The sequence below is a fragment of the Melopsittacus undulatus genome, chromosome 2 (genome assembly GCF_012275295.1).
Source record: "Melopsittacus undulatus isolate bMelUnd1 chromosome 2, bMelUnd1.mat.Z, whole genome shotgun sequence".
NCBI classification, from domain to species: domain Eukaryota; kingdom Metazoa; phylum Chordata; class Aves; order Psittaciformes; family Psittaculidae; genus Melopsittacus; species Melopsittacus undulatus.
The window spans coordinates 66,919,588-66,940,812 of record NC_047528.1 but is presented as its reverse complement, the minus strand read 5'-3'; the positions used below and the strand labels follow the sequence as shown (position 1 = coordinate 66,940,812).

Below are 21,225 nucleotides of genomic sequence, written 5' to 3'. Positions count from 1 at the left end.
AAACCATGTAGGTCAGCTGGAAACCTGTCATGACTCTTATGGAAAAGAATTTCTTCAACTAGCTTAGCCGTGTGGCCAGTTTTGCTACCATTTAGTGTGAAATGCTCTTACTCCCTCAGAATAAAAATAAAATAAAATAAAATAAAAGTGGCCCTTAGTACAGCAGGATCTCATTATCCTTAATAGCTCCCAATGCATTTTTCTTTCAATGATTTCCCCAAACACTTTTGAATTCCTGTGTAATTTTAGCACCCACAGTATCCTATGGTGGAAGTTCCACACTTGATGTGTTTAACTTCTCATTTCCAGCCTGCCTTTTGCTTCCTCTTATTTGCTTATACTTGTGCTGACATTGTCCTTCAGACAGAATACCTCTTCTTCCTTTCTGATGTTTATGTGAATCTTAGTGACCTCAATAAACTAAACTTTATGGCAGAATCCTGAAATTATTTCCACAATTCTCAAATCAGTGCTGAATAGAGATAACCAAGACAGTTTAGTATGCTACTTGAGTACCAAAAGTAGCAAAGCAGCCTCCATTGGCTAAGAAGGATAAATTCATGCAAAGAATCTCACTGACAGAATATTTTATGCAGTAGTATATAGTACTTTAAAACTATATAAAGAAAATATGATCATATCACATTTGATAAAGTATATCAAATTGATATAGCATATCAAAGATTGCTACACTGGGGTCAATTCACAGCACTGATTCTTCATATTCATAGGGAAGCATACACATTCATACCATGTATTGGCAGTGGTGCCTGTGTTGTAGCATCTCTGTATTAAGGAATTCTGTTTGTCACATGTGAATAACCAAACCAATCTGGTACACAGACTGGGAAAGAGCTGCCACATTGTATAGCAGCCCTGCATTATGCCACTTGGCTCAGCTTTTCACATAAGCAGTGTGCTAAGTGCACATCTATGTAAGAACGACAATAAAAGACACACACCTGCAATATGCACTAATGCACCAGATGATTCATCTCACCACCTGAAGCACATACAAAACTTACAGAGAGAGAGTGAAGAGCTTTCAAATTATTTCAATACTTTCTAATTCCTATAAAAGAGACTACAGAACTCCAGGAGGCACTCTTGAACGAGATTTTCCATAGGAAGTGGTAGGTAGGTTTTAGTAATTACTGTTAGTACACTGAGATGGTCTCTTGTGTGTAAGATGCTGGTTTTGCCATATTCATCCTGGCAACCAGACCCAGTAGAGCTCAATATTCACACCACAGGAATGTCAGCTGTCCCCAGAGCAACAACGGGGTTAGGGTGTGAATTAGCTAACACTAGAGGAAAATAAAAAGATTTAAGATTAGTTTCACATTTCTATAATATCAAGGGAAATCTATATAAAAAGTAAGAAATTTCAAATATTAGCCTTCTTCATATGTGTGTAGAGCTGCAGGGAATATTCTTCTACATTTGTGGTTTTTTGTGCTTGCCTACAGTGGAAACTGCGATTTGTCTGCATGCCAGGGAACAAGCAAAAGGGATGCTGAGGGAAGTGAAGCTGTGCTGTGAATTCTACGACCATTTTTATCTTATTCAAAGACATACATCTTGGAATCTGTAATCAGCTTGTTCCCTCAGAAACTTGTCATAGCAGGCAGTAATAAATCATTCAGGCATTCATTCAGTCATGAGTCCCGCTGAGTGGCATGTATCTAGAGACTGCTATGAATGTGCACACCACTAAAATACAACCGCATTCTGAAACAAACAAATCATACAGAGAATGTCCTGCTATTATGATAATAGTAGTGCTAAATGTGTTGAAGAGAAGAACACAATTCCATATGAACCTAAAGAAATAAATCTTTGTTATCAACATGACTACTACAAAGGCTGACAAAACTATACAATATAATTTAATATTTCTCCATGGGGTTTTCCATCTGACAAGACACTACACAGAACACACATAGAAACTGTGACATATTCAGCTTCTCCTTCATCCTGTGTAATCTCCATAAATGTTATGTATGATGGCAATACATGTGCATTTTCAAGAGCAGAAGGGCTCTGAGCTAACAGATCTAAATTATAAGGAACCTCTGCAAATTAAGACATATTTGAAACTTTGCCTTCTGAAGCACAGCCTTCTGGAGTTCACACTGATATCCTCTCTCTTTAAATAAAAAACACACAGCTTGACTTACTTTCATTCTGCAACCATTTGGCTACCAGGGAATGCAAGGTTTGAAGCAACTTTCCTGTTTATATTAAAGTTCACCATTTTCAGATATTGGTAGTGCAGGACCTATTAAATTTATGTGGTAGGCTTAATTAGTATCTCTGGACTGGGGTTTAATTTTTAATATCCCACACTCCTTTCCCAGTACTTCAACAAATCAACAGCAGATTGCCACAAGGTAAGAGAAACTTTATGCGCTAACTAAAGACAGCTGAGGTGCATACAGTTCAGTGACAAGTGTTCATTAGTGGGAAAGGTCATTCAGGAGCTATCTGCCTCTTGTTCAGTTATGTCTTGTTCAGAGCATGTATATATTGCACACATCTGAATTAATCCCACCACTGTGTATTTTTGCCTAGCTTCACTCATATGCATAGATGTTAAAAAATGGCAATGTAGTAATGATGCTTGGGGGGAAAGGGAGATGTTTACACTGACAGTATTAAAAAAAAAACGTTTTCCTGGGGAAAAAGAAGAATACACACTGGATTAGCTCAAGTTTAAATCCAGTTTCTGATTGAGGATCGCTCTTTGTATATCATAAATGGAAATTAATACCCTACTATCACAACAGCATATCTGTTATGAAGGCATTAAATAGTGTTATTATTCAATCATTTTTTAAGAGATGACGGAGAAAGTTCTATTTTCTAAATAGAACAATACATTTACTGTTCACTTTTGGAGAACAAAATGCTCAGTCTTGGAGTTTATCAAAGTAAGCATCTTTAGTGGACACTCTTTTACAAATGTTGGTAAAACATTTGGTTTTGTGGCTCTGAATTATGAAACTGTGCAGGTATACCCACTAGCAGATAGCTCTCAAGCTTTTTTAAATGAATCAACATGAAGATAACTTCTCACAGTAATATTGGACCTTAATATTAACTCATCTGACTTTCTTTCTGCATCCATTTCACCAACGTATTTGTTTTGCCTATGAGGTAGGTTTTAAATGTACTAACAACACTATATACAATACAACATTGGGACTACTTAAAAAGCTGAGGAATAAAAGGAAAATGAGATTCACAGTAATTACACAATTTATTTTATTATGGAACAGAGAGGCATTACCATGTTACTTGCTGTAAACTCATATGTGCAGAGATTGCTAGTCATGTCCCCAAGTTGTGCACCTCCCCTAGAAAACGGTAATTTCTATCCTCATTTGCAGGTCACATGATTTTATAGATTACCATAGCAAAGACTAGTATGAATATCTGCTCCTGCTGAAAGTTTGACTATAGTATGAACTAAAAAGGCTGCTTCTGGTAAAAATAACAAAGCAAATCTACAGATTTCATGTTTCATGGCTGAAGTCCGTCCACCAGGATTGCTAGAGAGGAAAACAAAAATTTCCTGAATATTTAAGAAAACCTAAACTTAGTATATCTGCTGTGGAATGGTTGAGCAACCTGACAGAAATCAGAATCAAACTCATGCCTCTGAATAGTAGTCATTTACAACAATAAGGCATCAAAGCAGTACTTACAGCTAGAGAATATCAGAGGGCAGGAGTGTTCATCCATTGGGAAGTTGTGAAGCTGCAGCTGGCACTCGGCATTGATGGTAAGCCTATGGAGAAACCAATCATCTATTACTATTCAAAATCACAATGAACAGTCAGGGGACAAGGCAGGGTAACCTTAGGTATCATGCAAGAGCATTTTGATGTCCATAAGTAAGGCCCAAAAACAAAGGACTTGATTTGGAGATTGTTCATTGGCCACATAGGTCTTATCCAAAACAACAATAATTATCTAAATCCACAAATAATTTCAGACACATAATTAAGAATTTCTTGATGCCCAGAAATCTGTGTGTATGTTTTTCTCTAGATAATTCATCATTGAAGGATATGGGATGAAAAAAACTATTTTTTACAAAAATAACAGGAAATATGGTATGCAATTCCACAAAATTAAAATCTCATAAGGAACATTCTCCACATTTCCTTAGAGTATGAATTTAAAATTCTTTCACACCTAAAACAGGCAAGGAAGAGGATGGAAAGGCATGGAGGGTGGTTGAACCTTGTACACTTTCTCCTGAATACAAAACTCTAATAAACACATGACCGTACCGGGGCACATAGTAGGTGTCTCTCACATGCCATACCAACTCTGACAATTAAGTCAGATAAATTGTTTTTGAATTACAAAGTGATATCAATGAACAATGATCATTCTTAAATGTCCATCATATTTGGAAAATCACGGTAGTCAGGTGAAGCTCCTGATGACTGGAAAAAAGGTAATATTATGCCCTTTTCAAGAAGGGGAAAATGGAAGACCCAGGGAATTACAGACCAGTCAGCCTCACCTCTGTGACTGATAGGATCTTGGACCAAATTCTCCTGGAAAGCATGCTAAAGCACATGAAAAATAATGAGGTGGTTGGTGACAGCCAACAAGGCTTCACTAAGGGAAAATCCTGCCTGACCTTCTGTGATGGGGGTACAGAATGGATGTACAGGGCAGAGCAGTTGACGTCATCTACCTGGACTTGTGCAAAGCGTTTGACACTGTCCCACATGACATCCTTGTCTGTAAACGGGAGAGACATCAATTTGACAGGTGGACCACTCGGTGGATAAAGAACTGGCTGGATGGTCGCACGCAAAAAATTGTGGTCAATGGCTCAGTGTCCAGCTCGAGACCAGTAACGAGTGGTGTCCCTTAGGGATTGGTGTTGGGACCAGTCTGTTTCACCATCTTTGTCAGCAACATGGACAGTGGGATTGAGTGTGCCCTCAGCAAGTTTGCCGATGACACCTAGTTGTGTGGTTCTGTTGATAGTCTGGAGAAAGGGACACTATCCAGAGGGACCCTGACACACTTGAACGGTGGGCTGATGCCAACCTTATGAATCTTAACCATGCCAAGTGCAAGGTCCTACACCTGGGTCGGAGCAATCCCAGGCACAGCTACAGGTTGGACAAAAAGGAAATTCAGTGCAGCCCTGCAGAGAAGGACTTGGGGGTATTGGTCGACGAGAAAATGAACATTAGCTGTCGGTGTCCACCTGCAGCCAAGAAAGCCAACCGTATCCTGGGCTGCATCAAAAGGAGCGTGACCAGGAGGTGGAAGGAGGTGATCCTGCCCCTCTACTCTGCTCTTGTGAGACCTCACTTGGAGTATTGTGTGCAGTTCTGGTGTCCTCAACCTAAAAAGGACATGGAACTGTTAGGACAAGTCCAGAGGAGGGCCACGAGGATGATCAGGGAACTGGAGCACCTCCCGTATGAAGACAGGCTGAGGAAGTTGGGGCTGTTCAGCCTAGAGAAGAGAAGGGTGTGTGGAGACCTCATAGGAACCTTCCAGTATCTGAAGGGGGCCTCGGGGCCTGTAAAGATGCTGGGGAGGGACCCTTCTTTAGGGACTGTAGTGACAGGATAAGGGGTAACGGATTAAAATTTAAACAGGGAAAGTTTAGATCGGATATAAGGAAGAAGTTGCCCAGGGAGGTTTGTGAATGCTCCACCCCTGGCAGTGCTCAAGGCCAGGTTGAATGAAGCCTCGGGTGATACGGTTTAGCGTTAGGTGTCCCTGCCCATCGCAGTGGGGTTGGAACTAGATGACCTTAAAGTCCTTTCCAACCCTAACTATTCTATGATTCTATGATTCTACGATTCTAACAGCTCCTTCTCTGTAAAATGGAGACTGACCTGAGTGGACAAAAAGGACTGAAAACTTCTTTCACAAACTAAAAATGCTTATTTAAACAATCTGCTGGGTCAAGTATTACCCCTTTTTTAGCTGTTTTGGAAGAATTTTGCAGTCCATTCAACAAATAGTCTCTTTAGTGACAGCTAAGTAAGTCTAACTTCTCTTAGGTTAAACACCTAACTTGCTGTGAAATACTGAAACAGGACTTAATAGAAAAAAAACAAACCCACAACTAAACACAAAAGATATCTCAACCAAACAAAAAACCCATCAACACAAAAAATAAAAACCACAGTCCAACCAAGAGGGTACTGGAGTTGACATCCTAACCCTGAAGCTTTATCTAAAGGCTACTGAAATAAGCAAGAGCTGTTTACACCGGAGCAAGACTAAGAACAGAAGGGCACTAAAAATACCAGTAGCTTATCTAGCTACTTAACTCCTTTCTTATTGTTTGCCAAAGACTTTCTATTGAAGCTCAAGTGCAATTGCAATCATGATCAGAATATGCTTTTGCACCGAAAGGGCTGAACACAATCACTGGACAGAATGTAGTATTAAAGGGATGTTTCTGAAACAGCTTGCTGTGTGGAATATGGCTTATGGCAAAATTCCCTTCTGAGCAATTCATCTCTTCCATAAGTAAACACATATGTTGATTTCCACAGACTTTTTTATGCAAATGTATACAGTATTTCTAATACCACAGAGCTGATGGTATCACAAAGATAGAAAAACTCTCAAAGCCTTTCCTCAAGCAATTCACCCTGCAATGAGATATGACAGAATACCTTTCAGTGTGACTTATTTGAATAATCAAGTAATGGCATTAGCATGAATCTAGAAATATTTTATCCAACCCTGCATCTAAGTCTGATCAGAAAGGTTTCTGACAGGCTTTATTGGACTACATGCTCTTGATTTTATTATAGGCACTAGAAAGGGGAACTTCTACAATTTAGACAGACCTATTTCTCAAAGTTTCCTTTTTAGAAAGATGCAAGTTTGTTTTTTTTTAAACTCAGCAGTACTTACGGCTGAATATTTCATATTTGTCAAGCATGGTCAGGTATGCATCAGGAAGAACACAGCAGAGGAGAACGAAGATACCACTGAAATTTACTACTACCACAGCAGAGATAAGAGAATTTTTCATCACTGCACCTCACCAAATGCTCACCTGAGAGTGTACAAGATCTTGCCATCATTCCATATGCGGAGGAGTTGGTTGGGGGTGGTGATCCAGTGAGCTTCTGCCGTCTTTGAGTTTCGAAATATTGTGTCTGGGATCCAAATCAAGCCAACCATGTTGCTGTTCAGAGTCAGTATTTTCATGGTGCTGTTGAAGCGAAGACGGCTATCTGTCCACGTCTGGGCAAAAAATATATCAATTTGATATTCCTGCAATGAAAGCATACAAAAATTGAAATCAGTTCCACATTTCCTACTATTATGTGGTGTTTGATAAGGTCTATCTGAATGTAAAGCATCAGGATACCTTAAGGCCAATGGATCTATGCTTTTTTTAGTCCTTGAGGAAATATATTTTTTTTTAATCTTTTCCCCTACTCTAGCTTCTTCAGAAATCAAGTGAGGCCTCACAAAAACCTCACTTGCCTTGGTCCTGTGCTGTAACAATTTCTGCACTTGCACATTCTTTTATATTAGCTCTGAAAAGTCACAGCCACAAGGTACAATTTGCACAGACTTCTTTGTTGTAGGGCAGACTGTCAAAAGAGTTGTGAAAAAGGAACAGGAGTAACACATGTAAGATTGAGAATGGTAAATACCCAGTGCCTTTTGGGTAGGAGGTTGTGTAAGTTCAATAAATTAATTGTTCTGTTTGTTACCAATTGTTCAGCCACTCTTTTTCAGGCCACACTACAGCAGAATTTAAAAGACACGTTCATGCTTCTTTACAGACACCTCATGTACCCCAAATGCTAAGAGCTGGGTGGTCATTAGCTTACTGCCCTGAATAGGATAATATAATTTACATGAATCTCATGCTTTCACTCCATGCTTCCTGTTGTGTTTCTGTAGGTAAGCAGTCTTAGTAGGTGTAAATGCAGAAATTAAAATATACATAGACAGACAAAATTATATAGGTGAACATACAAACATGCTGTTATGTTTTTAATACCCAGTGGAAGAAACTGTAAAAAAACAGTATTTGAATTTTGAATTCCAGCCAGCAGAGAACAGAAAAGCTCACATTTGGTTTGCTTGTGCTCCTCTTCCACTTTCCAGACTGCATTACCTGTGAACCCCGTGGAAACAGTCATCTGACTGTCATGAAGGACCCTTTCAGTATCATAGGGCTGGCCACATCAGTGACAAGGAAGGTGTTTGCTGATGTGTCACAAAGCCTATGCTCTACAGTACGGCTAATGCAGGGGCTGTGGATAACCCAGATGAAAACATCTATCTCCTTAGCTCCCCTTGTAGATGTACTCTTGGTATATCTGAACAAAGGAAAATTTGTGGAAAAGACTTTGTGGAAAATCTGATACGTCTTTGCCTTTGGTCACTCTGAACTTGCTTTTATCACATTTTTGTTTGTCCTTGTTCTTTAGGTTTAAACAGGAAACGGTAAAAAGAAATGTTATACAAGCAATACTGTATATTTCTGTATTTACAGATAGTTAGAAGAGCATCTGTGCTGAACTGAGGACAGCGTTTATGCTCAGAGCCATCTAGTTCTCCTGCACTATTACATTTTCGGCAGGCTAACCTTCCAAAGCTGATATTATACTACCAGGAAACCTAATTCACTCACACTGTAATCCTAGTCCAAAATACACTCTGGCCCTCTCATTTCTAGATGGCAAATTATCAATAGGTGCATAAGTGTGCTAGCATGTATCAAAATAACTTAGGATCACCTAAGGAATTAAAGCCTAGCCACCAAAGGCATTAAGGACCATTTTTTTCATAGTCTATCTCACTACTGTTTTTCACTGCATTATTTTCTTAGGGAAGCTGACAGATTTAAATCTGGAGACTTTTTTTCCATCTTGATGAGCAGAAAATTGCACACCTCCAGGCCCTTAGAGGATACAATATAATGTACAGAGGGCACCCTTATTGTTCAAAAAGACACCATTAATTCACCAGATTTAAGATGGTTGAGTGTAGATATTGTTTTTTTACAATGAGGTCTGTATCATTTTAGTCCTTGAAAGTCCAGTGACAAGAGTTTGGCACATTCAGCTTCTATAGAAACAAATATGCTAGACGTGTCTATGGGTTTCTCCAAATACTGAGTGAGTAGTTTTTTTTTAGCTCACATGTGAGAATCAGTATTTTTAGAATCAAAGACCATTTGTATACAGCTGGCTAATGACAGTGCTGTCTTTTTACAGGACAAGTTTTGCATGATATTAATATTTGAAATTATTTTATGTGAATGCTTTATTCTGACTAAATTTTGGAGCAGCCATAATTGTTCTATAGTATATTTTACATATTTTGTGATATATAGGATATTTAAGCTTTTTACCCAGCCAAACAAAAAAAAAAAAGAAACAAAACCAAGCCATTGAGCTCATAATAATGTGTTCTGAGAAAATACTGCAGCTAGGTATAAGTAGGCACCAACACCAGCTGGTATGTATTATTGTGGTTTCCATCCAAGTAAACTACCCTGTGTGAGAAACGGATTACATTACTCCAGAAGCAGGGCCATGCTAATACCACTGTCCAACTCCCATTTTGCATCTCCTTTACTTATTTCTGCAACTAGAACATGCCAGAAATGATCATTACTCAAAATACCTCTGCAACGGGCCACTGTAACTCCATTCATCTTAATAAAAACATTTGAACTCAAATGAAATGGTTCACAGATCTTGAGTTAATTATTTAAAAAATGCATGTCTTTTTTTTAAACTGAGATCACCAAAAGCAAAGCAACTTTTTTTTTAAAGTCAGTCATCTGAAATTAGTTGCATTGACTTTTTCAACACTTTACCCCTATTTCATTTAAGTTACTATATAAACAATGTACAAACTACAAAACAAATTTTTCCCAGTAAAAAATTCCATTGAATATCTAAAATCCAATTGCTTCATTTTTATTCTATTAAACCTTTTAGAAGGGAGCATTAGATCAGTACATCCTTTACATTAATCTTTGGAACTGCTCCAGTCTTCAACCAAGCAGTTAATGGGGTATTGATATTCACATATTCAATCTACTAGGAAGGGACACTTTCGAAACTGGAACTCAGTTCTTCACTTGTAATGGAGCTAGGCCTGTGTACACTTCTGGAAAATTACCTTTATCTTCACTGACAACAGATACTCAGTTCCTAGTGAAGTCAACAGCTTCCATATACTGCTTTGCACAAAGCTGGTACAGTGGTCTCCAGCACACAGCATCCAACAAGAAACTGCCAGAAGAAAGGTTTCTATGTTGGTCTCATATGCGGGTTAACATAATATAAGAAAGGACTGGTTTTAGTTTGCTAGCTAATACCTGCTATTTTAGATCTTTATGAAATAGAATGGTTGCACTTAGAGAGTTTCAGCACAACATCAGGTTTTAGTGAAATGATGCCCCAGATGAAGCAGCATCCTACAACTCCAGTAGTATTCATTATGTTCTGTTCTACCACTGCACCAGAAATGTTGTTAATATCCTCATGATGCTTTCTTTTCCCTTTTTCTTTTTTTTTTTTTTTTTGGCAGTAACCATTGACTACTGTAAGGAGCACAGGAAGAAATAAAAAGAAAAAAATTTTCAATAAGATGTCTTCCCAGCAGCAGAAAGGTGGAACTATACTCTTCATGAAATGATTCCAAGGTTATCTACAGTAAAGTGTTCTGCCACTAAGTTCTCTTGTCTTACAGGCACACACCTAAGTTGCCACACTACCACAACAAACTCAAGATTCTTCCTACTTGTACCACACATTCACACCATGCCTGGATGCACTGAGCAGCCACAGTTCTGAAAAGACATTCTCCTTGAGAAGGGCCAACTCAAAGGGGAAAAACAGGTCTACACATTAACATGAAAGGAAATCCTAGGAAAATCTTATTTCCTTTAATACACTACATATTTCTGAAATAAAAAATAAATTTCTCTGATGAAAAATTTAGTTATAAACTGACAAAATTATAATTTATTTTTAATCTTAATGAATTATGCTTATCTTTGAAAGTAATTTCATAAAGCATGCTATATGCTAAATTCCCCACAATTAAAATCTTCATCAAAATGGGAAATGCTTGATGATTCCACAATCTGTCCAGACCTGATTATATAATGATTTTTTTTAATAAGGTAAACAATTTTATGAATTTGAAAGAGCAAGAATGTGAAACTAGAATATGAGAATGTTTTCCAGTCAAAGGCTCCTAACATACATAAGCACTCAGCTGAATTTCTAACCACATAACATCAGGACTTTTTAAGAAATTTTAAATTATTGATAGCTTTTCAGTAAAATGAAATCAGTTTATTTATATTTTGTTTGAGCATCTGAAAATATAAATCCTCATTTCTGGCAGGTAATGTGTACCTGTGAGTGAAATGTATTTGCTTGCTTTGTTTTTCTGTGATGATGACCAGCTTACGATCAAGGAATTTGTCATCAGTTCTTTTTTGCAACTTACACTTAAACTAATGCATTATCTTATACAGTTAATCATGTAAAAAGAGAGTTTGTTCTACTTGCAAAACATACTTGTAAGAAACACTCAGTTCAATCTGAAAATAATAAGTAACATTCTGTCCCTGAAAATGTTTCTATCTCCAACAAGGTTATATTTGAAAGTGGAATTTTAAAATTTCTACTTGACGATGCTTACTTAACTTCCAAAAGTAACTTCTAAACCCAAGAAAACAGATTAGGGTTTTATGTATTTCTTTGCATTCAAATTTTATATTCTCTCTTTAAAATCTGAAACTGCTGTGAAAAATGACTGAATGGGATGAGGAAGTAACTGATTTTATTTTTTTTTCTAAACCAAGTGATGATTTAATTAGATGGTATCTTTCTGTTTTATGGTTATGCACAGAGCAATAAGCCAGATGTGATTTTTCCTTCTTCCTTTCTATTTATTTATTTGCGGACAGGGAACATAATGGAGAATTAACAGTATTAGCTACAAATAACTGTACAGAGTCAGGGTTCCATCTAGTTGATTTTAGCCTATTTTTAATATTTTCAAATATTCCTAATGTAGTTTCGTTAGTGGCTTGAAAATAACCAAGCCAGCGGTGAATTATTTGCCCCTTAACTGTGCAGGAATGATTAATAATTTGGAATACCTTGAAAGTGCTATTGTTTGTGGCATCTGTACTCACAGAAAAAAAAGATACACTTTCAAGCAAGTCTGTTATTGTTTTATCATCCAAAAGAGGAGCTCACATGTTACTGGCAATACATAAAGCTTTTCTCCTATCATGATGTATCATTTTATCTGTGGGTTAATCCTAGAAAATACAATTTAATTGGCTGTCACAGTCAGGTAATCTATATGAATGACTGGGTAATGGTATAGTATGCTTTTGTTGCTTCTGCTGCAGCCCGCTATTTTCTGCATTTTCACAATTACAACAACAATAACAACAACAACAACAACAAAGAGTATTGCCCTTGAAAAAAATGCAAGAATTTTTTGCATGATAATTTCCAGGTTCTTACTATTGCCTACCAGAAAATGCACCAACACCTCAAGGCTCCATTTTCCCATACTTTAGGAAGCCTTTAGGCAACTAATGATTTTTTTTCTGATTAATATATAATTATTTCTCTAACTCTTCAAAAGTGTTTATTTTATTCATTGTAAAGCCTATATCTTGATTGATGAGGGGGTGAGACCCTCTTTGATTAAAGCTATTATTGGGATTTGTATAAGACTGGTAATCAGCTAAAACACAATTAGAGTCCAGTTATGATCGTTCTGTGCCCTTTGCACCCTTTGTATATCACGCCAACCACCACGCAGTTTCCCATAAGCTTGAAACTTGTCTAATAAATTGTGTGAGGGATAAAATCTCCTTTAGTTGTCAAAAGGCTTGACTTCACCAAAGTGGGCAATCATTTTTATTAGTCTTACACTGCTCTGGAAATAATTATTAAGCTCCTCTTTTATACTTCAGTCCAAACCATTCAGTATGAAGTATGCTTAGAAAAAAACCAATAATGGTAGAAACTTTTACATGTAAACAGCATCACAGAAATGTTAAACATTATGGTTTAAAGTTGGGGCATGGCACAGAGCTGTTAAGGGAAACAGGAGGGAAATGGGAGCAAAATCTCTCAAGGCTGGGTGTCCCTCTTTGTGCTCTCAGCATAGGCCACAGGTGAACACACCAGAAAATGTTCTTTCTTTATGCCCTTGCTATGCTTGGATTCAAAGTACAAAGAGAACGCTTTTTGAGATACTGTGTTTTAATAGGAAATGCCCCAAACATCAAAGCAACACACATGACATCTGTTTATTTAGTCTGCAATTTTGTGCACTTGAAGAACAGTAGGATTGGGTACTCTTTTCAGAGTCTGAAGCTCATTTTCAACAATATTTTTTTCCAGTCCAGATCACTGTTGAAATAAAAGTTTAATCAACAACTGAATTACCAGAGATTACCCTGCAAAGGGCTGATTGATTCAGCCGCCCCTATAGCTGTGTGTGTGACAAAAGAGTGAAAGAAGAAATGGTCACTGAAATATGGGATAAGTAGTTCCCTCCTCCTGAACCAGAACATTCGCAAGTCTGATAGCAAAATACCAAGAGTCATTCTGAGGAGCACTGCCCACACTTAGTTTTCCTGATTTGTCATACCTTACCCTTCATATGTGGGTTAGAAGGAGAAGACCATTGTTCTTTGTCCAGTAGAACATCTTCTGAACACACTGTTGATCATTTGAAGAGTTAAAGGTCATGCTCATGGTTAGATTTGATCTTGATGGAAATAAATATTCTATAGCAATTCCTGCATTATGTGCGTTGATTGTTTCTCAGACTGCATAGTGCATAGATTATAAAAAGTCAGGAACTACAGTTGATTCCAGAAGAGCCCTGGAAGGCTTAAGATGTTCCCTTCACATCACTCTGTGACAGGTATTTGTTGTTTTTGCATCCTGTGCACAACTTGAATTCTAGTTTTAAAAACTGTAGAAAAACACTTAAGAGACCCTATGGAACTGAAAGTAGCAGAATGGTCTATCATTTTCCAGCAAAGCCATTTTGAATCCTATACACTCCCATTTTGTGGAAACAATGCAGAAAGAAATAAATGAAGTCTGCTGGAGAAAAGCTGGTAAAACAAATTGTGTATTTCATGTGCAGTGTATATTCAAAACTCTTGTGGTATCATCAAGACCAGCACAAGCCTTCTTGTATGTGTCCTGAAAGTTTACCTTGTTTTCAACACTGCTTGTGTTGAGCAGAGTAACACCATTAGGGCTGCCTGTAACCTTCCCTTAAGCATCTCTGCCAGCTCAGAGCTTCATCTTTTCAGAGGCTGCTCAGCAGCCAAGTGTGGGGGATTTACTTCACCCTATATCAACACTGGATTTTGAGGCCTAAGGGACAGCATATAGAATCATAGAATATTTGGGTTGGAAAGGACCTCAAGATCATCTAGTTCCAACCCCACTGCCATGGGCAGGGACACCTCACACTAAACCATATCACCCAAGACTTCATCCAACTTGGCCTTAAACACTGCCAGGGATGGAGCATTCACAACTTCCCTGGGCAACCCATTCCAGTACCTCACCACCCTAACAGTAAAGAATTTCTTCCTTAGATCCAATCTAAACCTCTGCTGTTTAAGTTTCAACCTGTTACCCCTTGTCCTGTCACTACAGTCCCTAATGAATAGTCCCTCCCCAGCATCCCTGTAGGTCCCCTTCAGATACTGGAAGGCTGCTATGAGGTCTCCACGCAGCCTTCTCTTCTCCAGGGTGAACAGCCACAACTTTCTCAGCCTGTCTTCATATGGGAGGTGCTCCAGTCCCCTGATCATCCTCATGGCCCTCCTCTGGACTTGTTCCAACAGCTCCATGTCCTTTTTGTGTTGAGGGCACCAGAACTGCACACAATATTCCAAGTGAGGTCTCATAAGAGCAGAGTAGAGGGGCAGGATCAACTCCTAAATATAATAGCTTACCTTCCCATTCTCCACCAGTCTCTTTTAATTCCACTCTCTCTGCTTCTGCTCCTCCTCCTCCTCCAGCTCCTATCGTTATTCCTAATAATCTCTATGAGGTGGAAGAGCTCAGGAAACATGTCCCCACTTCTGAGATTTTTTTTTTATTAATTTGATTTTTCCCAGCAGCATTGAGGCTGCTCCTTCAAACCCCGCCCCTCCCCCCCCCCCCAAACAAAAACCAAACAAAACCAAACTAAAACACAGAATGATTAGGTTTATGGTGGTAGTTAAGCATATAACTTTGAAAATTTTCCAAAACGTTTTATGTCTGGAAATACTTGGAATAATTTACTAATCTGTGAGAATTTGCTTTGATACTTTCATAAATTTACAAACACTCAGATTGTCACCATAGATATAACGAATATTCAGGTTAACAGTGGCAAAACATTCCAGCAAGCAGTCACAATTGTTTCCTTAGCTGAATGCTCTGAGTCAAAAAAAAAAAGCTTTTCTCATCACTGCCTCAGCAGGAGTCTCAGCGAAGGAGGATGGAAGCTCACCTTCTTCGCTATAGCATTGCCTTCTAGCTGCTTTTGGAGGTTATTTCACTGATTTCTTGCTATTATAAAGAGTGAAAGACAGCTAATCTCACACTAAAAACAAAATATGCAATTATCGTGTAACTTTTCCTTTCCCTGAGAAAACATTAATTGTCTCACTGCACCTATTTTGGCTTCCTGGAGGCCAGCTGTAGTCCTGCTGTACTCCAGATAACTTCTTATACTTAGTTAATGGAAGAGCTGAACGTGTTTCTCTTAGCCAATCCCCTAAAGTCCCTTCATACTTTCTCCTCACTCCTTCACTGATGGACTATCCCTTCTGATTCGATCAATCGTTTCACAATCAGAAACACAGCACGAAATTAGAAAGAATGCAGCTCATTTTAGAAAACCAACTGTAGATCTATTCTCTTTCCATCCCTTTTTGGTGAAATACTCTTCATTCTTGCTGAATATCACTGCTTCCCATTTATTTTGAGACTGCTGTTAGCTTCTGTTTCTTTTAGAGCATTCCCAGAAACATTCTGATTGCTATGACCGTGCCATAACGGCATTTCCACAACCTCTTCTCTTAGTGTGTCAAGGTGTCAGGGTTCATGTCCTGTTGCAGACAGGGCCTGATGAGAAGCTCTGTCTTTGATGAGCGTTAACTACAGCCCTTAAATTGGGGCACTTCAGAAAACGGCATAACCAAAGCATGCAAGCAAGTTGCAGGAGAAGTAGAGGTAGGTGATGGATGGCAATGGGCAGACTTTTGATCACTGTGTGCAATGTAACCGAAAATGTGAATCAGAATAGTCATGAAAGAGATTGCTACTAGAAGAAATTATGTTACGATTGACAGAGAAAGTACAGTGCCCAATCTGACCTATAATTCTGTAATTTAAGGCTTTACTAAGTCAGCAGACAGGTTGCATTTTGTAAGAGAGAATGGAAGGGGGTGGGCAGGTGCAAAGAGAAGAGATTCCAACTGCAAAATTAGATGTGGTAAGAAACCAAGGTTGTTAACTTGTGACTTTAGTAAGACAAATGCACAAGCATGCTTAACTCCTGAGGAAATAGTAAAGAAATAGAAATGAATTATCACTGAACATAAGAAAAAAAGAAAGGAAATAAAAAGTCTATGATCATATGTTAACTCTGTACTTAACATAATAAAGTACACTATTAAGGTCTCCTAAGGACATTTGATATCTAAAGAAAGTATAAGACAAATTATAAAGATATTCAATAGTATTCACATATTACAACAAAAGATGTATCAACTTTATAAGCATAGTTCTTGAGGCATTAGATTATTCAAAACAGAAGTTGAACTTCCTTGTTCATGAGAAGAAGTGCACTCTCAAAACCTGCACACTTTATGTGCATAATCTCTGTATTTTTTCTGTTTGCTTTAATGATGAAGAGAGGGCTTTTTGGCCAACCAAGTGAAAGAACATTCTGAAACTTCTTTTATGGCATTGGCAAACTAGAAAATCAAAGTTTGCCATGATGCTTTTATGTGCACTGTCACTCTTATCACAGGAGCAGTTGTAAAAGAATGAGAGATAGGACAATGATGAAAAAACAGACAGGATCAGGTACAGTGAGGGTCTTGTGTAGAATCCTGAGCAAGAGGAAAGATGATAAGAAGCATTTTGTATGGAGGCAGATGGCAAAATCAGATGGGTAAAAGTCCTGTCCCAGCTGTTTCCCTCCAGCTCTCCTGAGGTTATGTTACATTTTAAGAACCCACATGACACTTTAGTATAGTATCCAAGTGCCCTCTTAGATAAGCAAGAGGAGTGGAGCTGCTCTCTTATGTTTACAACACCTTATTAGGGGAAACAAACAAACAAACAAAAGTTATTCTTCTGCTTTCTCAGAAGCTGCGATATTGAGGGCATCTGTGTCTTCCCCAGGTTTGTGCATGAAAGCTACAGCTCACCAAGTATTTAAACCTCGTTCTTTCAAAACCTCTCCCATTTGAAAACACCCTGCCACCCATCAGGGAACATCTTCAAAGGTCAAAATAAATAAATGCATACAATTCTGCGTTTGTTGTGCTTTTCCTCAAAAGAAGCACTAACCTAGTGCTCTATCACCATAACTATCACTATCTCCATAACTGAATAAAGGGAGAATATAAACATAGCTTGAGTACCACACACCCAGTCATTCACCTTGCTGACTTCCTTTCCCTGTTCCTACCAAGGTAAATCTGCCACAGAGGCAGCTAAAACTAAGAAATGTAGACATGCAGCAGTTGGTGCCACTCAGTCTTGGGGACAAGATCTGGTCCCTGGACATCTTTGATTTAGCAAAATAGACATACCCAGATCACAAAGTCTAAATTCGTTACAACACAAATAGGATCCAAAAAAAAGAAAGCTTAAAGTGCTGGATGACAGAAATCAAGTAAGTAAATGAAGCAACAGTATGGAAGTTATATCCTGTATCCACAGGATGCAAATAGGTGTTACCATCATTAAAACAATGAATAAAAAGCCAACTGTGCACAAAGGAATAGAAAAAGCTCATTTGTAAAAGCCCTCATTTGCATTTGAGAGAAATGCAAATGTTTAATCGCTCTGAAAATGAGATCAAGACTGTTTTGCCACATAAGCACAGAGAGACACTCTATAATGAGAGTCTCAGCTGTGGTCAAGCCTTTCTTGCTCTTGGCCTCCAGAGGAGCAGGAGCAACCCTGCACCCCTCTGCACTGCTCGCTCAGACAAAAACAGACCATTCTCAGCTTCTGCATGACTGGAAGCATGCTTTGAAGGGAGGCTGAGACTCCACATTCAGTATATATAACCTCTAAGACTGTGCTGGCTGCCTTCAGTGCTCTGAGCCTAGCCCTCTCACATTTCCAGGCTGAGGACACTGGTTTACAGCTTATCTCTTCAGACGAAAATATAGCAGGCAAACGTCTTCAGGCTTCTTAACACAGTCACAGAGAAATTTCAATAGGGTAAATATCTGTAGGCCTATCCTTGACTCAGTTTCTTCACCTCTTGGGCATTTTTTCTTTTTTTCTTTTATTTGTTCTGGTTTTGTGGATGGTTCCAACTCCAGTCACCCAGGTCATACTTCCTACCAAGCTTTATTACCAAGATGGTTTGACACTCAAAATAGCTCGGTATCCCTTCAAGACCCTACTTTTCAAGCTGAAATTAATCAAAGCCTAGCTTCCCCTAGATTTTATTCCATTATGTTTTGATATGAGACTCAAATCACCAATTGACACTGGTAATTCTTCATTGTCCCTAGTCTGGGGAAAAATGACACCACATGTAATAGTAAATGGCTGATTGCCATTCACTAGGCCATTCAATGACAGAAATTTCAAGAGTCCAGGGTGCCCCTATCAGTTTTATATGAGTGCATTCCTCTTATACTCACAAAATCCATCACTCCTCAGACAAGGAAATTCAAAGGAGCCGACCTAAACAAGAAATTGTAAAATCTATGTTGCAACGCTTATTAAGGAAAAGGAAATAGAATGATGTAATGATGTTTAAGACAAACTTACTCCCTAACATTGTTCAAAGTTAGTCCCTAATTCAGCATCTCTTCTAGTACTGCACAATTAGTAACTGATGCTGGCATATAGGTTTTTTTCATTATATTAGAAAGAATTAAAAGTAATTCTGTTGCCACTTGTGAACTGGTTATAAGATAATAATCAGTCAAAAGAGATTAAAAGGGGTGCAACTTGTGTGGGAAAAATATCTTCAGTGCAGTTTTCCTTTCTAACTAGAAATGAAACAGGTGATACATGCAGGGGGTGCTAACAGTGTACCAGTCACTCATGGTACATTGTGCCTAAATCCCCCAGCACCAGGCAGATAATTAGAAGTAAGGGCAACTGCATCTCCAACCCAGTTGAGAAAGGTGCTCCATCTGTTGCCATGGTAACACTCCCATCTCTGTCGTCGCCCCCCCCCCCCCCCCACTGGTCCCCTCCCTGTTGCTATGGTAACCACTTGACATTAGTCCCCCTTCTCCAACCATTCTTGGACACCCACCAATCTTTTGGTTGTGGGCTCAGGGCACTCATTGCCATTGGCACTACACAGCAGGAAATTTAATCAGAGAGATGTTGGGAAAGCACCAGTTTCTCTTGACAGAAGAACTGTGGAGGTTCTGTTTGTTTCGTTTGGACATATTTATGCCGGGAAAGTCACAGGGTCAATGTAATGCCTGTATGTTGTTTTCTGTGATACATGGGCTCAAGCTGATCCCTTGTCCATCAATGAATGTCACTGGTAATTAAATCTAATACGTCTTTTTGCTGGTATTTTTTAACTTGTATTTAATGACAGAAGAGAAATAATAATGTTAACCCAGCCACATTTTCCAATTAAATGTATTTTTGGCTTATTCAGAATGCATTTCTTTCATTTCTGAATACTGGTCTTATATTGGTAAAGGTTTTATTTTTATTTTGTTGTTTTCTCAATTTCAGTAAAAGTAAGATGAAAATAAATGTTTTGCTCAGGAACTTACAGTATTTCTTTCTGAATCCTTGAACATTTTCCACTGCAAAGAATATAAACTTAGAATCATATAACCACAGAATCATAGAATAGTTTGAGTTGGAAGGGATCTTTGAAGGTTATCTAGTCCAACTGCCCTTCAATGTGCAGGGACATCTTCAACTAGATCAGGTTGCACAGAACCATATCCAGCCTGGCCTTGAATGTCTCCAGGGATGACGTATCTACCATTTCTATGAGCAACCTGTGCCCATATTTTACCACCCTCATTATAAAATCTTTCCTTCTCCATGCCCAGTCTTAATCTCTCCTCTTTTAGTTTAAAACCCTCACCTCTCATCCTACTACAACAGGCCCTGCTAAAAAGTCTCTCCCCATCTTTCTTATAGGCCCCTTTTAAGAACCGAAAAGCTGCAGTAAGGTCTCCCCAAAGTCTTCTCTTCACCAAGCTGAACAACCCCAACTATCTCAGCCTTTCCTCATATATTACTAAAGCTCCCGTTACCCAAAAATAGGACAAACATTTCATGTTCTATTTCGCTGATGAACTGTAGAAAACAACTGGAAGTCCAGCAAGAAGACATATGGAAATCAAAGGGCTAACACTGGTTTCCATTTTTGCCTGATATCAATACATGTTCATGCTGTTTTCTTCACTTGAGCATCTCCAAACTTGGTGCTGTTGTAGCAGGAGATAAAAACACAGCTCCGATCTGCCAACTTATGCCAATACAGGAAAAAAAAGATCTTTTCCATGGCAATTAGTTATTTCACTGTTATTTTGTAAAACATATTTCATAATGCCCAGCTGTGAAGTTTTGCTTTAAAAGTGTTTCATGAAACAATTCATAATATACATTTCAAATGTCTATGAAAGGGAAAAGTTACTATAACATTTTCAATGCAAAAGCCTAGCCTATTGTGACAACATGAAAGAAGTAGACATGCTTTTTGCTAATGGAACCCTGCATGAATCCTTACTTTTTCATTTCCTGGCATAAGAGTAAGAATGAAAACAAAGGACCCAAAGTACAAATTGCTCTAAGCAGATTTTTCTCATTCTTAAAAAGTGGAATAAAAGCCAGAGAAAGATGGTTGAAATTGTTCTGGAGGAAATAATTGCATGAAAAATGAACTGAAGAATGTGAGAATTCTTGGAAGCATCTATTGAACAACTGA

The 21,225-nt window shown here is 38.4% G+C and overlaps 1 protein-coding gene across 1 annotated transcript in view; it reads right to left on the bottom strand.

The window, feature by feature from the left end:
* GABRG3 (gamma-aminobutyric acid type A receptor subunit gamma3) overlaps nt 1-21,225 on the bottom strand; it is a 309,946-nt gene that overhangs the window by 135,850 nt on the left and 152,871 nt on the right. The window contains exons 4-5 of the mRNA XM_005151536.2: nt 7,067-7,287; nt 3,711-3,793 (exon numbers count right to left, since the gene is read on the bottom strand). Of these exons, the coding sequence (XP_005151593.1) occupies nt 3,711-3,793; nt 7,067-7,287 (304 nt within the window). The remainder of the gene's footprint in view (nt 1-3,710; nt 3,794-7,066; nt 7,288-21,225) is intronic.